The 14,525-nt window shown below is 58.5% G+C and overlaps 1 protein-coding gene across 1 annotated transcript; it reads right to left on the bottom strand.

Annotated features, from left to right (window-relative positions):
- Nucleotides 1-834: 834 nt before the first annotated feature.
- On the bottom strand, nucleotides 835-14,480 carry LOC102457172 (aryl-hydrocarbon-interacting protein-like 1). Its single transcript, XM_025178652.2, has 7 exons — nucleotides 13,792-14,480; nucleotides 12,716-12,895; nucleotides 11,958-12,146; nucleotides 11,608-11,784; nucleotides 10,791-10,932; nucleotides 7,889-8,948; nucleotides 835-907 (listed from the first exon to the last, which is right to left on the bottom strand). Exons 1-7 carry the CDS (start codon nucleotides 13,885-13,887, stop codon nucleotides 835-837), a joined length of 1,917 nt encoding a protein of 638 aa, XP_025034437.2. The 5' UTR covers nucleotides 13,888-14,480.
- Nucleotides 14,481-14,525: the final 45 nt, after the last annotated feature.

The following is a 14,525-nucleotide window of genomic DNA, read 5'->3' as shown; positions in this document are numbered from 1 at the left end:
CCGCCATTTCCCTTCCGAGCGGTCTGTCACCTTAACCCTAGAGCCGCCATTTCCCGTCCGAGCGGGCTGTCACCTTAACCCTAGAGCCGCCATTTCCCTTCCGAGCGGTCTGTCACCTTAACCCTAGAGCCGCCATTTCCCATCCGAGCGGTCTGTCACCTTAACCCTAGAGCCGCCATTTCCCTTCCGAGCGGTCTGTCACCTTAACCCTAGAGCCGCCATTTCCCTTCCGAGCGGTCTGTCACCTTAACCCTAGAGCCGCCATTTCCCGTCCGAGCGGTCTGTCACCTTAACCCTAGAGCCGCCATTTCCCTTCCGAGCGGTCTGTCACCTTAACCCTAGAGCCGCCATTTCCCATCCGAGCGGTCTGTCACCTTAACCCTAGAGCCGCCATTTCCCTTCCGAGCGGTCTGTCACCTTAACCCTAGAGCCGCCATTTCCCTTCCGAGCGGTCTGTCACCTTAACCCTAGAGCCGCCATTTCCCTTCCGAGCGGTCTGTCACCTTAACCCTAGAGCCGCCATTTCCCGTCCGAGCGGTCTGTCACCTTAACCCTAGAGCCGCCATTTCCCTTCCGAGCGGTCTGTCACCTTAACCCTAGAGCCGCCATTTCCCTTCCGAGCGGTCTGTCACCTTAACCCTAGATCCAAGGTAGGAGCAACATCCCCTGTGATGGAAAATCCAACTAAATAAAGCAGGCAGCCCGGCTTCCCTCAGCTGAGTCTCGACACCCTGGACATGGAGGATTATCCCAGTGTGCCTAGTGGGTTGTTCCGATTTGTCAGGTTAGCGCTGGTCCTGGGGCTCCTCACGGCTTTGGGTGTCCGTGTGGCAGTTACTTCCCACCAGGCAGGCTGTCCTCTGTTTCCCCACCTGACAGGTCAATGGGCTCCTTTTCCGCCAGGGTACTGCAAGAGAATGGGTGTGCTCACACCTCACGGTGACACTGAACCATTGTGACGACTGACATGCCCTGCATTGTGGCATGATGTCGTGAGGCAGTGGCACCGGCTGGAGCAAAATCAGGAAGAGGATGGAGCTGTGCTCTTGAGCGCTCCATCAGGCTTCTAAAAAATCTCTTCTCTGGCGCTAGGGCCCTTAGAGCCTTTGCTACAGTCCAGGGCGCTGTTTGGTTAGGGAGGCCGGAGGATACAGCTGGGATCTCTCCTTAAATGAAGGAACCACAGGGCATGGACGGGGGCGTACAAAACTTGAGTTGCCAGCAGGCAGTGTAGCACCTGGCTCCGGAAGGCTCCGGAAAGCTGAAACCCAGCGTTGTGGGTGAGAAGGCTGCAGAGCTGAGGGGAAAGGTACATGGGGAAGGGGGTGGGCTGCTCTGTCTTGGCGAGGCCTGGGGAGTGCCAGGCAAGAAGGCGGCGGCGTAGCAGTGGTGTTTTGGGAAGAACACCTAGGAATGCTGTAGGCAGACGGCGCGTTAGGGTTGCTCCATTCCCCAAGCTCTGCCATTAGTGTTTTATCTGGGGAACTCACCGCAGAATGCCTGGGGTGGGGATCTGACTGCTGCAGTCGTGCATTGGAAACGTTCTGGTTTGTGTCCCGAAACTGCTGTGGGCCATGTTGTTTGGATGGCGGTGGTGTGCCGTGGCCTGCTAGGCGACTGCCGTGTGGTGAGTTTGGGGGGCGCTGCAGGACGGGGTGAGGTCTGAGGGAGTGCGCCGTGTCTCGGAGGTTGTGTGCGAGGCTGACTTCGTGGTGCTCTGTTGTGGATCTCGCGCGGGGGCAGCACGTCGAGTACGTGGCATGAGGCTTGCTGTAGTCCGTTGTGCGTAGGAGCTGCTGTGATGTGTGACGTTGTGTAGTACAAGGTGCTGTGGAGGTGGGTGTCTGTTCGTAGCCCTGTGAATTCCCGTCGTGTGGTGACCAGTGGAAGCCCTGTCGATTGCTAGGCTTGCGCTAGCATCCTGGAGGGGCGGTGGGTTGCGCTTAGTGTAGCATGTAGGGCAGGAGGGTGACTTGCCCTGTCTTAGGGCAGCTGCAGAAGGTTGTGATTGTGTGTGAGAAGCACCAGGAAGGTTTTTCGGTGACTCCGTGGCAGGAGTGTTTTCGGAGGGGGCCGGGAGCCACTCCTGCAGGGGACTGTCAGCCTAGCAGAGGCGCTCTGTGTTGGGAGCAGTGCAGAAGGCTCAGGCTGGAGAGAGCTCTGACAGATGGGACTGTTTGAGACACACAGACCCAGACAAACAGGCGTCCTTTGCTCCCCTGGGAGCCTGCAGCTGCTGCTCCTCTGAACTGCTGCTGGCTTTGCCCACCTTGGGGCTCTCCCCAGCCCACACCAGGCTGGTGCCTGGCTCCAGTCTGGAGGAGAAGACACTTCGATTGCACCAGCCTAGCCAGGCTCAAAGGGAGAGGAGGCAATGCAGACAGGTGGCGTTTACCACCCTGCAGTGCAAGCACAACCCACTTAGCTCCAGTGCCTCTACAGCTGGGAAGGGTTTGGTCCTACCATGGCCTGTGGCTTCCTCGGCTGCCTGCCACACGGAGATGCAGGCCGAGGGCCCTGCTGCAGAGATGGCTGCAGCCCCCCGGTATCAGTGGTGATGGCAGAAGGCTCCTTCTGCTAGCAAACCCGGAGAAGGGTTGGCAGGGATACTATTGAGCATGTGGAAGAGCGAGGCTGGGAAGTGGCTAAGAGCGAGCGAGCGGTAAGAATAGGGCCAAGGCACCTCTGAAAGCGTGGTCAGGAGTTGGTGCTTTTCCCAGCTCGGACTCTCCCTTCTGGGGTGCAGAACCTGGCACCCACTCATCTCCCCGACTAGGGCTGGTTCGGTTCAGAGCCCTGCCCGTCATGAGCCGCGACCGAGTCAGAAGGGACCACCGTGGGTCTGAGCTCCTGTTTCTCACAAGCCGCCCACCCCCCAGCCACCGCACACGAGCAACGGGAATTAGGCCATCGCTGCCCAGAGGCTGCCAGCCTAGGATGTGCCGCAGGCAGAGAGAAGAGGGACTGTGGTGCCGGAGGCCCCCGCAGCGGCAGGGAAATGCTCAAATAAACCCAGCAAGTGACTCGTGCCCACAAGCTGCCGAGAAAGGTAGAATCCCCCGCAAAGGCCCTGCTAATCTGAGTGTCTCTGCTCCATGGAGTGACAGCGCCATAAGCCCAGAGAGTGGGGTCTCTTTACCTTGACCCCCATACCCTGGGACTCTGCCCCCTCTGCTCTGCCCTCCTTGAATACAGGTGTTCCTGGACGTTGCCCAGTCTCAGACCTGTTCTACAGCATCCTCCCCTCCCCCCGGGTGCAATATTTGGTTCCCACTTTCACAAAGCTCTGCGGCACTCCACCATTCTCTTCGCCATGAGTGCTGATCCAGGCTCGGATTAAACCACCTGATACACTGATGTACGTAGTGGGGCGTTAGCTAGGAAAAGACCTGAGTTTTCTCTCTGTATCTCCTCTGAGCTCCTTCCCTTCACTACCGAGCCCTGCCACATCTAATTCCCATCAGTTAGGTGCCGAAATACTTGTGAGGACCGGCCCCGATTGCTTTGCCCTCTGCCTCCGGAAAGGGCAGTTGTAGAGAATCTGAGCTCTCTCCCCACCTAGCTGTGCGCCTTAAGACAAGACATAGCCCAGGCCAACCGACCCAACCTCTAGGACGTTTTCGTGGGAAGCAAAGACTGTCTTGTGCATAAGTGAGTTCAGGATTTCTGTTACAGCTGGGCAGGGAACGAACTAGCTAACTTGGGGTGCTGTGTGCTGCGGTGCTGTCCTCACTGGCTTCTCTCCCTTTCGGCTCTGGAGAGAGAATAAATTTGTATTTATATTGATACGTCAGCTGGTTCTCTGACCTCATTATTCCGGTTGCGCCCCTTCCTTCTCTCCCTGTGAATCTGCCATTCGGGGCTTGCTGGTTTGCACCCCACTGCTCAGTGCCAGAGGGTGGGGAGCAACTTCCCTGGTGGGTAAGGCAGTGCACAATCATCCATCCTCTCCTGTCTCTGCTCCCTTCCTTGCAAGAGCCTGTTAAAGGGGGCTTGGAGGAGCGGGACGTTGCTCACATTTCTGGGGACAGCCGTGGTCCTACCCCAGACCAGATTTGCTCAGTTTACAGGGTGTGTGTTTTCCTCTGTGCCCGTGCCCCAAACTCATCCTGGGGCCTGGCAGCAGAATTGGCTCCGTTAGCTCATCCATCATTGCCAGGACTAGCGACTCCGCCGTGGGCACTTCATTAATAACGCTGTGGACAAAAGGAGGCCAGACTAGAGTCCCTCTCCCTCTTCCAGGGCCCTGCTGGCTCTGCGGGTGGGAATGTTCGTGGTGAGCCGAGCAGGCAGGAGTCTGGCTACACCCGGGGCCCATGCGTAAAGGAAGTGCTGGTTTCTCAGGCTCTTCTCTGACCAACAAAATCTGTTCCAAAGTTCCCGGCCCTGCCCATCAGGAAGCTGGGATTTGACAACCACAGCCAGAGCTTAGGCCGTTTTTCTTTGCCTGCTCTTGTATGGAAGAGCCTTTTACAAGCAGGCAAAACAAGGAGTCCTCTGGCACCTTAAAGACTAACAGGTTCTTTAGGGCATGAGCTTTTGGGGGCTGCAGCTCACAATCCCACAAAAGCTCATGCCCTAAGAAACTTGTTAGTCTTTAAAGATGCCACCAGACCCGTGTTCCCTGTAAACTGAGCGATTGCTCAGGAGAACTTCAAATGCCACCCATTCTAGAGGTGGTGCACATCACCCATGTTTAGGTGCACACCACAAAAATTATTCTTCACATGGATGAAAAATTAGAGAGAACATTGCACGGGACTCCTCGTTCTTTTTGCTAACAACCAACCAGGGCACCAGCTTACAAACAGGGGTGCCCAAGTGCATAATGAGACAGGAAACCCTGGGCAGAGATTCCTCTCCCCCCCTTCCAAACTCCCTCTGGGCTCTAGTGACTCTTAGGCTGTGTCTACACTGGCACGATCTTGTGCCAAAGCAGCTGCTCTTGCGCAAAAACTTGCTGCCTGTCTACACTGGCCACGTGTCCTTGTGCAAGTAAACTGACGTTTTACTGTATAAAATCAGGGCTTCTTGCACAAGAACTATGACACTCCCGCTCAGGAAGAAGCCTTTTTGCACAAGTGCTCTTCCACAAGAGGGCAGTGTAGACAGGCAACATGAATTTCTTACGCAAGAAAGCCCGATGGTTAAAATGGCCACCAGAGCTTTCTTGCGCAAGAGAGCGTCTCCACTGGCATGGATGCTCTTGCGCAAAAGCACATTGACATACCAGTGTCGACACTCTCTTCTGGAAGAGTTTTTGCACAAGGACTCTTCCACAAAAGAGTTCTTGAGCAAGAAGCTGCCAGTGTAGACGTAGCCTTAGACTGGGTCTTGTGTTACCTAATCTTGCTCCTCTTTCAACCAGGAGACTGGTTTGCAGTTGCCTTTGTCCTACCCTTAGCCTAACACTTCCAGACCTATTGGCCTGAGAATGGTAGAGCTCTTTACAAACACCCCACGGGAGGGACTTGCTACTGACTGTGCTAGCTGCAGAATCCAGGAGTCCTCCCTCCGAGGCTACACCCCTCCCTGTCATTTTCATGTGTAATGGACAGGCACCTGCTGCTAATGGTGGAATGTCTGGTTGTCATTCTGCAGGTCCCATTCCCAAGCCTGGTCCTGTGGTCAGCTGGTCACCCCACCCCACCCACCGTATGGCAAAGGGGGAGCTGAACTGGACTCCAGTGTGGACAGAACTCTGGCAGTGGCCTGTGGACACTAGGAACCTCCCAATCCAGACTCCAGTCCCAGGGATTACACTGGTAGCATGGGGATAATTCCCCCCTTCTTCCCCGCTGCTCCCCAGCCATACACCGGCCCCCCGCCATCACCACCACCCTGGAGCCAAAGCAAAACCACTGGGCTCCATCCTCGGGCTCCTCTTTTGGCGTGTGAGCTCGTGGGCAGATGGCCTTGCTGCAGGGCGCCCAGGCAGGGCTGTGTGTGTTATTAAATCCCCCCTCCCAGGCTGGTTGGGGGGCCGGGAGCATGGCGGGAAAGCAAAGCGCTCTGGTCTGGGGGGCCGCTTGGGCGTCTGCTGCTCACAGACACTAGGCGCAGCCCAGAAGAATCCTGCCACAGCCTTGCCAGGGACGCACTTTATTTCTGAGCGAGCTCACACAGCCGCAGCACACGGGCCAGGGGCTAGCGCTGCGGCCTCGGCCCGGGGTGAGCGCCGGCTCCTGTGCCCCGCAGGAGCTGGCTGGGAGAGCGGGCGCCCACGGCGTCGGGTGGATGAATTTGAAGTCGGCTCCCGTGGCTGGGTTGGGTTGTCAGCTCCCCGTTTCGTTGGTGTCTCGGCCGTGACAGGGCTCGGGAGGAAGCCTGCACAATACAGACCTACCGCCGGGGGCCCGGAGCTCGAGCCCAGGCCCAGACGCTGAGCCCCGGCTCTTCCTGCAGGGCACAGCCTAACTAGTCACCGAGCGGCCCAACTAGGCCACCGCCACCTCAGCCTGGCCCTGTGGCCTCCGCTCCCAGCTTTGCCCTGCCCGCCCTGGGCTCTCGGCTGCCCGGCTCTACCCTGCTAGAGGCTGGGAGCCTTCGCCCACCTCTCCTAGCCGGCCCCATCGAGCGGCAGCAGTGTCCCTCCGTGCAGCCCTCCCTGCAGGGCAGTGGCGAGGGAGCGTCTTGCACGTCTCAGCAGGCGTCTCCCAGCGCCCTGCTGCCCTCTCTGCCCGGCCCTGCCCCTCCCCACAAGCTCTGCTCCGCTGCATTGGAGCTGGCTTGTCCTCCTGCTTTCCTGCCCCCTTCTTCCTCTGCCTCTGCGCACCGTGCCCTGCCTGCTGCCCCGTGGCCCTCCCGGGCAGGCTCCTCTCCCCCGCCTCGCTCAAGTGGCATCTTCGGGCCTTGAACGAGATGAGACGCTGCCTCACGCTCGCCTTGGCTTGCGCCTTCCCTCTCTGCGCTGGAGCCTCCGTCGCCCAGGCCTGGGTCCTCTGCCCCTGAGCGTGCTGGGCCTTCTCCTGCTCCATCTGCTCCAGACGTCCCTTGGGCTGGCCCTTTCCCCGGCTCCCCCCACCCTGCGTCCAGCTTCTCTCCTCCCCCTCCTGTCTCCTCCGTCCCACCCCCGACCCCAGACGTCCCTTGGGCTGGTCCTTTCCCCGGCTCCCACCACCCTGCGTCCAGCTTCTCTCCTCCCCCTCCTGTCTCCTCCGTCCCACCCCCGACCCCAGACGTCCCTTGGGCTGGTCCTTTCCCGGGCTCCCCCCACTCTGCGTCCAGCTTCTCTCCTCCCCCTCCTGTCTCCTCCGTCCCACCCCCGACCCCAGACGTCCCTTGGGCTGGTCCTTTCCTCGGCTCCCCCCACTCTGCGTCCAGCTTCTCTTCTCCCCCTCCTGTCTCCTCCGTCCCACCCCCGACCCCAGACGTCCCTTGGGCTGGTCCTTTCCTCAGCTCCCCCCACTCTGCGTCCAGCTTCTCTCCTCCCCCTCCTGTCTCCTCCGTCCCACCCCCGACCCCAGACGTCCCTTGGGCTGGTCCTTTCCTCAGCTCCCCCCACTCTGCGTCCAGCTTCTCTCCTCCCCCTCCTGTCTCCTCCGTCCCACCCCCGACCCCAGACGTCCCTTGGGCTGGTCCTTTCCCGGGCTCCCCCCACTCTGCGTCCAGCTTCTCTCCTCCCCCTCCTGTCTCCTCCGTCCCACCCCCGACCCCAGACGTCCCTTGGGCTGGTCCTTTCCCGGGCTCCCCCCACTCTGCGTCCAGCTTCTCTTCTCCCCCTCCTGTCTCCTCCGTCCCACCCCCGACCCCAGACGTCCCTTGGGCTGGTCCTTTCCCTGCCTCCCCCCACTCTGTGTCCAGGTTCTCTCCTCCCCCTCCTGTCTCCTCCGTCCCACCCCCGACCCCAGAAGTCCCTTGGGCTGGTCCTTTCCCTGGCTCCCCCCACTCTGCGTCCAGCTTCTCTTCTCCCCCTCCTGTCTCCTCCGTCCCACCCCTGACCCCAGACGTCCCTTGGGCTGGTCCTTTCCTCAGCTCCCCCCACTCTGCGTCCAGCTTCTCTTCTCCCCCTCCTGTCTCCTCCGTCCCACCCCCGACCTCAGAAGTTCCTTGGGCTGGTCCTTTCCCAGGCTCCCCCCACTCTGCGTCCAGCTTCTCTCCTCCCCCTCCTGTCTCCTCCGTCCCACCCCCGACCTCAGAAGTTCCTTGGGCTGGTCCTTTCCCCGGCTCCCCCCACTCTGCATCCAGCTTCTCTTCTCCCCCTCCTGTCTCCTCCGTCCCACCCCCGACCTCGGAAGTCCCTTGGGCTGGTCCTTTCCTCAGCTCCCCCCACTCTGCGTCCAGCTTCTCTTCTCCCCCTCCTGTCTCCTCCGTCCCACCCCCGACCTCAGAAGTTCCTTGGGCTGGTCCTTTCCCGGGCTCCCCCCACTCTGCGTCCCGCTTCTCTTCTCCCCCTCCTGTCTCCTCCGTCCCACCCCCGACCCCAGATGTCCCTTTGGCTGGTCCTGTCCCGGGCTCCCCTCTTTCTGCTCTTTCTCCCCCAAGTCCTGTGTCTTCCCCAGAATCCCGCAGGCCTCGTTCCCCCTTTGGGTGGATGTTCCCTTCCCCAAGTCCTGCCTCTCCCATGGCCCCCTCTGGTCCAGACCTGCCTTGGTCTTGTCCTTCCCCCTGTGCTGTGGAGCTTGCTGCTCCCAGCCTGGTCTCTTCCCTCCCTTCCCCCCAGTCTCCTCCCTCCTGCCTGCCAGCTCCAGCATTCCCAACCCCTTCCCACTGCCCCCTCCCTGCTTTGGCCCCTTGGAGCTGCGGCTGCTGGAAGAGGCCCTGGTAGCGCTGCCGATCTTCCACGCGTTTTTCTCTCATCCGCTCCCCCAGCAGCCTCAGCTCTTTCTTCACAGCCGCTGCCAGCGACGGGTCCAGTTGAGCCACCCTCAGGAAGTCGTCTCGGGCCTCCGCTTCGTTCCAGATGGCCGCATGCGCCTTGGCACGCTTGAAATAAGCCTTCACGTTCTCTGGCAAGTGCGGAGAAGCTTGGGGTTACGCTCCTTTTCCTACTAGCCTCTATCAACCCCCCGTCAGCTCATGGCCTGAAGGGTTCATATCCCCACTGGGGATGTTCTCATTGTCCAGGTCTATAACCTTAGGCTGTGTCTACACTCGCGGCTTCTTGTGTCAAATATGCAAATGAGGCTAAGCTTGGAATACTACCAAGCCTCATTTGCGTACCTAATGAGCCGTCATTTTTGCAGAAGAGGCTCTTGCGCCAGAAGGAGCTGTCTACACTGTCCCTTCGTGCGCAAGAAAACCCCTCTCGTGGAATGCCGTTATTCTGCACAAATGGCGGCTCATTAGGTATGCAAATGAGGCTCACGGATATTCCAGGCTTAGCCTCATTTGCATATTTGACACAAGAAGCCATGAGTGTAGACCTACCCTTAGCGAGCTCTGGGCCTATAGAGCCAATGACAGCAAGTGGCACAGGCTACGTTATAGCTACTGTGACAGTATTCCCTGTCCAGGACAGAGTTCTCACCTGGGAAAAGCTGTAGATGAGGGACAGGAAAACACTCAGGGTATGTCTACACTACCCCGCTAGTTCGAACTAGGAGGGTAATGTAGGCATACCGCACTTGCAAATGAAGCCCGGGATTTGAATTTCCCGGGCTTCATTTGCATAAGCGGGGAGCCGCCATTTTTAAATCCCCGCTGGTTCGAACCCCGTGCAGCGCTGCTACACGGGGCTCGAACTAGGTAGTTCGAACTAGGATTCCTATTCCGTGGAACGAGGTGTACCGATAGTTCTAGACTGGCCAGTTTTTCTGGAAAATCAGCCACTTCTCCGGAAAAACTTGCCAGCTGTCTACACTGGCCGCTTGAATTTCCGCAAAAGCACCGACGATCTCATGTAAGATTGTCAGTGTTCTTGCGGAAATACTATGCTGCAAAACTTTTGCGCAAAAGGGCCAGTGTAGACAGCCCAGATTTGTTTTCCGCAAAAAAGCCCTGATAGTGAAAATGGCGATCGGGGCTTTTTTGCGGAAAAGCACGTCTAGATGGGCCACGGACGCTTTTCCGCAAAAAGTGCTTTTGCGGAAAAGTGTCCATGCCAATCTAGACGCGCTTTTCCGAAAATGCTTTTAACGGAAAACTTTTCCGTTAAAAGCATTTCTGGAAAATCATGCCAGTCTAGACGTAGCCTCACTGACCAGCCCGAGTGCAGGCTACCAGCCTATTCCTGAATCTGCCACTCAGCATGCACCATGGGCGTGGCCTTCTATGGATGGCCCCAAGCCATTGGATGGCAATATTACTCTGCCAGCCTGAAACACTTTCTCTGTGCACATATAAGAGCTTCTGCTCCCTTCCCCCAGCAATCGAAGGGAGCAGCTGACGACGCACTCCCAGTTCAAAACCAATGATAAAGGCAGACAGCTGGACTGGAATCCATTGGCAAATTCAATATAATCAACTTAGGCGTGAATGCGGATCTTGTGCTTAACCCACTACAAAGGCAATTCCCCCTCTTTGGATATTCACATCTCCATGCCCAATGCCCTGCCTTGATTGGTCTCAATAAGGTAATACAGCTTTTCAGAGTGGGCCTGCCAGCTGGAGTAGAATTTATTGCCACTTCAGCTGATGTGGGTTTTCCCCTAATAAATCTGTTCTTCCCTACGGTGCTGCAGGACTCCTCCTTGTTTTTGCCAATACAGACTAACCCAGCCCCCCCACTGAGACTTTTCCAAGGGGATTGGCAGCAGGGAAGAAGCGGCCGTGGGCCAACAGCACTGGGGGGCAGAGTCTCCTCTCTGGGAGCCCAGGGGAAGGTTGGCACAGGCAGGCTGGGCGATTACCGTTGTCCTTCTGGAGAAGGTCGGTGGTGTGCTCCAAGACCTCGTAGTACTCCCCCAGCTCCAGCTGGCACTGGCAGTAGTTCAGCACAAGGGGCGTGATGAGGTGCTCCAGGCTCAGCCAGTCTTCAGCCCAGGGCTTCTCCTATTCAAAATCCAGCAATGTGCTGCGGGAGCACCAGCCCTGCCTGCCTGGCCGGAGAACGCTCAAAGGCTCAGCGCACCTGCTGCTGGGAGAGGTGCCTCGTGCATCCCGTGGGGGCGAGCTGTGGCAAAAGGGGGGCTGTAGCTCCCTCTGAAGGGCAAGATGGAGCACACTTCCTGGGGCTCCCCGGGCATGCATGGCCCAGCTGGCTGCCTATGCCCTTCAGAGAGCCACGGGGGGAGCTTTCTGGATCCCCTCTCTGGAGGCCACGGCCCAGAAGTGGCTGTTTGCAGCAAGCCCTGCCTGGCCCTTCGCAGTCACTTGGTCTGGTTTAGTTCGCAGGACTTTGTACCCTGACAATGCCCCCGTGAAGGCCAACGAGGGTCGGTTCTCCCAGCCGCAGGGAGAGCAAAGTGACAGGCCGACAGGGCTGTTTACTGCCTTAGGAATTGCAGTGCTGGCCCAGGGCCTCATGAAGCCAGCTCACCACTGCTACGTGGATACCACGGGCCAGCGAGGAGAAAACCGGTGCGAGGCGCGCCGTACCACCGCAATAGGCCTGGGCACAGGCAGCCTGAGCAGAAGGCTGTCCCTGCTGCAGCAGAGCACTGGCCTCCACCTCTACCTCAGCCCGTCCCTCCCCACTTGCGGTGTCCAGCGGGGGGCGGCTCTCACCTTGGCCTGGACGTTCCGCAGGCAGATGACGGCTTCCTGGTACTTTGCTGCTGCCTCCTGGTACCTCTTGAGCAGGACCAGCCGGTTGCCCTCGCGGTGCAAGACAGGAACAGCCGACAGCTTCTCCTCTTTGCTCATGGCCCAGGTGTCCCGCTTGTAGGACGAGGGGTCGTCCACCTGGTGGGGGGGGGGGGAGAGACCTTCACACTCCTGGGCCCACTCTGCCTGGGATAGCTGAGCCGGGCTCCCCCTCCCCCAGAGGAGCCACCAGCTTGGGCTGTACTGAGCTGAACATCTCCACAGCCCTGCCATGGCCTGTCCCGGCTCTACCCCCCTCGCCCGGGCCTTACTTTGAAAAGCTCCATGATGAAGATGAGGGGCTGGGGGGCCCTCTGCAGCTCATCCAGGTCCGCATAGCCAGTGCTGTGATAGTCAAACATGTTCCCCATCCCGCAGCGGTGCTTCTGCCCTTCCAGCGGGTCCCTGCCCTCCGCGATCCTCCGCATGCCCTTGGAGACCAGCGCGTACATGCCTGTGTGCTGAAACATGGCGGGGGGAGAGGAGGGACACCTTGGCTCGTGCAAGTGTGCAGAACAACCCCCGGCCTGCGGGCCAGTGAGAGCAGGTGGGGCGAGATGGTGCAGGGTGACGTGAGGCCCTGCCTCTGTCAGCTATTCAGCCGGCAGGGCAGGAACACTCTAAACGCAGCCCCCTCTCGCAGTGGAGGGAAGAGGAACCGTGTGCTAGAGGGCCGAGTTGCAGCCCGAGCTGGGGCTTTTCAGCCTGTCCTAGAGTGAGGACGCCCGCCACGCCTCAGGTGTAAAGCCCTGGGGAGGACCTGGCGAGGAAGGACAGGCTGCTGGGCTAAGCAACCCAGCGCTCCAGCTCCCCCAATTGTGACACGGGGGCAGGATGTGAGACCGTTCAGGGGGCATGGAGCCAGGCACAAGGCAGGCACAGATGATACGGCGCACCTATGCCATCCTGCCTCGCGGGCAGTGAGCGTGTCCCTGTGTGCATGTGATGGTGTCAGTGTTGAGGGTGCACAATGCGTGTGTGTGTAAGGGTCTGAAATCTAGGTGTTCCCAGCCACGGGGGTATCACTCACAACAGCGTCGCACCAGAACTCCGCCACCTCGCCGATCCTCATGGAGGTTAGCAAGGTCTCCCACACCTCGATTTTGAACAGCTTCCCCACGATGATCTCCATGGGGATGCCAGCTTGCCGGCTGTCGTCGATCACAGTGCGCTCAAAGTTGTCTTTCAGGGTCTGAAAGTGGAACGTGAGCTGCACCAAAGAGACCAGTGCACAGTGGGTCAGCTACAGGCGAGGGGACAGGAGGCGGCAGTAGCCTGGTCTCCTTCCCCTCCCATCTTTGGGTCACCAAGAAGGGGAGACATGACCCCAGTTTAGTGTTACTTAGTTGTTCTCACGGAGCAAAGGGATGGGCTGTGAGACACGCCACCATCTGCTATGTAGTTATATACACAACTGCCCTCTGCTGCGACCTCTTTTTAACCCAACTCAGCTGGGGCTCCAGTAGCATGAACTTCCTCACACCCTGCTCTGCAAATACAGCAGGCAAACTTCATAGCAAGCGAACCACAAAGAAAATCCTTAAGTGCCACCGCAAGGGGCTTCGAAAGCTGGCTTGTGTGTACACACAAAGGGCACCACGTCACCCACACTATGGGCTCCCTAGATCTCTGCCTCCGCTGTGGGTGTCACCGTCAAACGCCTTCATTCCGTCCTTTTGCTGTGCTAATGCAGCCCCAGGAGCCTGAGCTGGATTACACCACAAAGCTGCCAGCTGGATTCCAGTGGCAGAGCCTATTAGTGCCGCTGAGGAAGGAGGCAGACGAAACGCAGCTGGAATCTCAGAGCCTGCAGCTCTGGCGGTTAGAAAAACCTGCTGCCTGGTCAACTCAGCTACACTGATCTGGACTCAATGAGAGAAGAAATCAGCTGCTTTTATTTTTAGTCTCTTCTGACTACCGGTGCTTTTCAAGGAAACACAGACAGGATTTCTGTAATAAGGGTTCTGGGTCACCACCTACCGCAGGGGAGTCTGGGAGCCAGCTGCTGGCGAGTCGGATCCTGGCTGTGACTCTAGGGTGCACGGGAACAGCTGACCTGCTCTACCCCTGCTTAGCCAGTTGGAGATGCTTGTTGAGAGTAGTTACCTTGCTCCCATCTTTGAATTGCGGCAGCTCCCCACGGCCTCCATGTAAAATCTTTTTCTTGACTCCTTCCACATTAAGCAAGTACATTTCATCCATGCTGGAGCGGTCGGCAGATCTCCCACCTCACCTCTTGGGGGTGCTGGCCGCACCCACGGTTGTTCTGTCTCTTCCCAGAGCTGCCGGGTGCCTTCGTTCCTTGTCTGTTGGGATGAGTTTTCTTCCTCATCTAACAGCCTTTAGGCTACTGCATATCTGGCCTCAGGCTGCCCATCCTGAATGAGACAGACTGCTCTGCCTCCTAAAGCGTTTTCTCCCTGGACTCCCCCTAGGCGGAGTCCTGCCCCTTCAGGAGCAGAGAGAATTGTGCTGTACCACAATCACCTCAAGACGGCGGAGGGTCCCTGTTGTCTGTTATATTTCCTTACCCGTCTGCGCCTCGCTCTGTGGCACAAAAGAGCCTTCCGCCCAGTGCCCTGCGATGCATTCAGACAACTGCTGACTGGGCTGCCCTTCTAATCCCCTGCCTGGTCAATCTAGGATTGGCCTCCCTAATCAATCTGGAATTAGAGAAAGCTCTTTACTCTCCAGGGCTCTACCCAGAATGGGAGGGGTGTCCCCACAATGACAGCACAACAGCAGCTTCCCAGTGTTTTCCCTCGGGAGGGTCCCCTTTGTATCGAACTTGCTGTCGGTGAGTGAGAAGGCAAAGCCGCTGCAGAGCCCCACCACGTAAC

Source organism: Pelodiscus sinensis, chromosome 13 (assembly GCF_049634645.1).
Source record: "Pelodiscus sinensis isolate JC-2024 chromosome 13, ASM4963464v1, whole genome shotgun sequence".
NCBI classification, from domain to species: domain Eukaryota; kingdom Metazoa; phylum Chordata; order Testudines; family Trionychidae; genus Pelodiscus; species Pelodiscus sinensis.
Note: the sequence above shows the minus strand (reverse complement) of the source record. Positions and strands in the feature narration are given on the sequence as shown.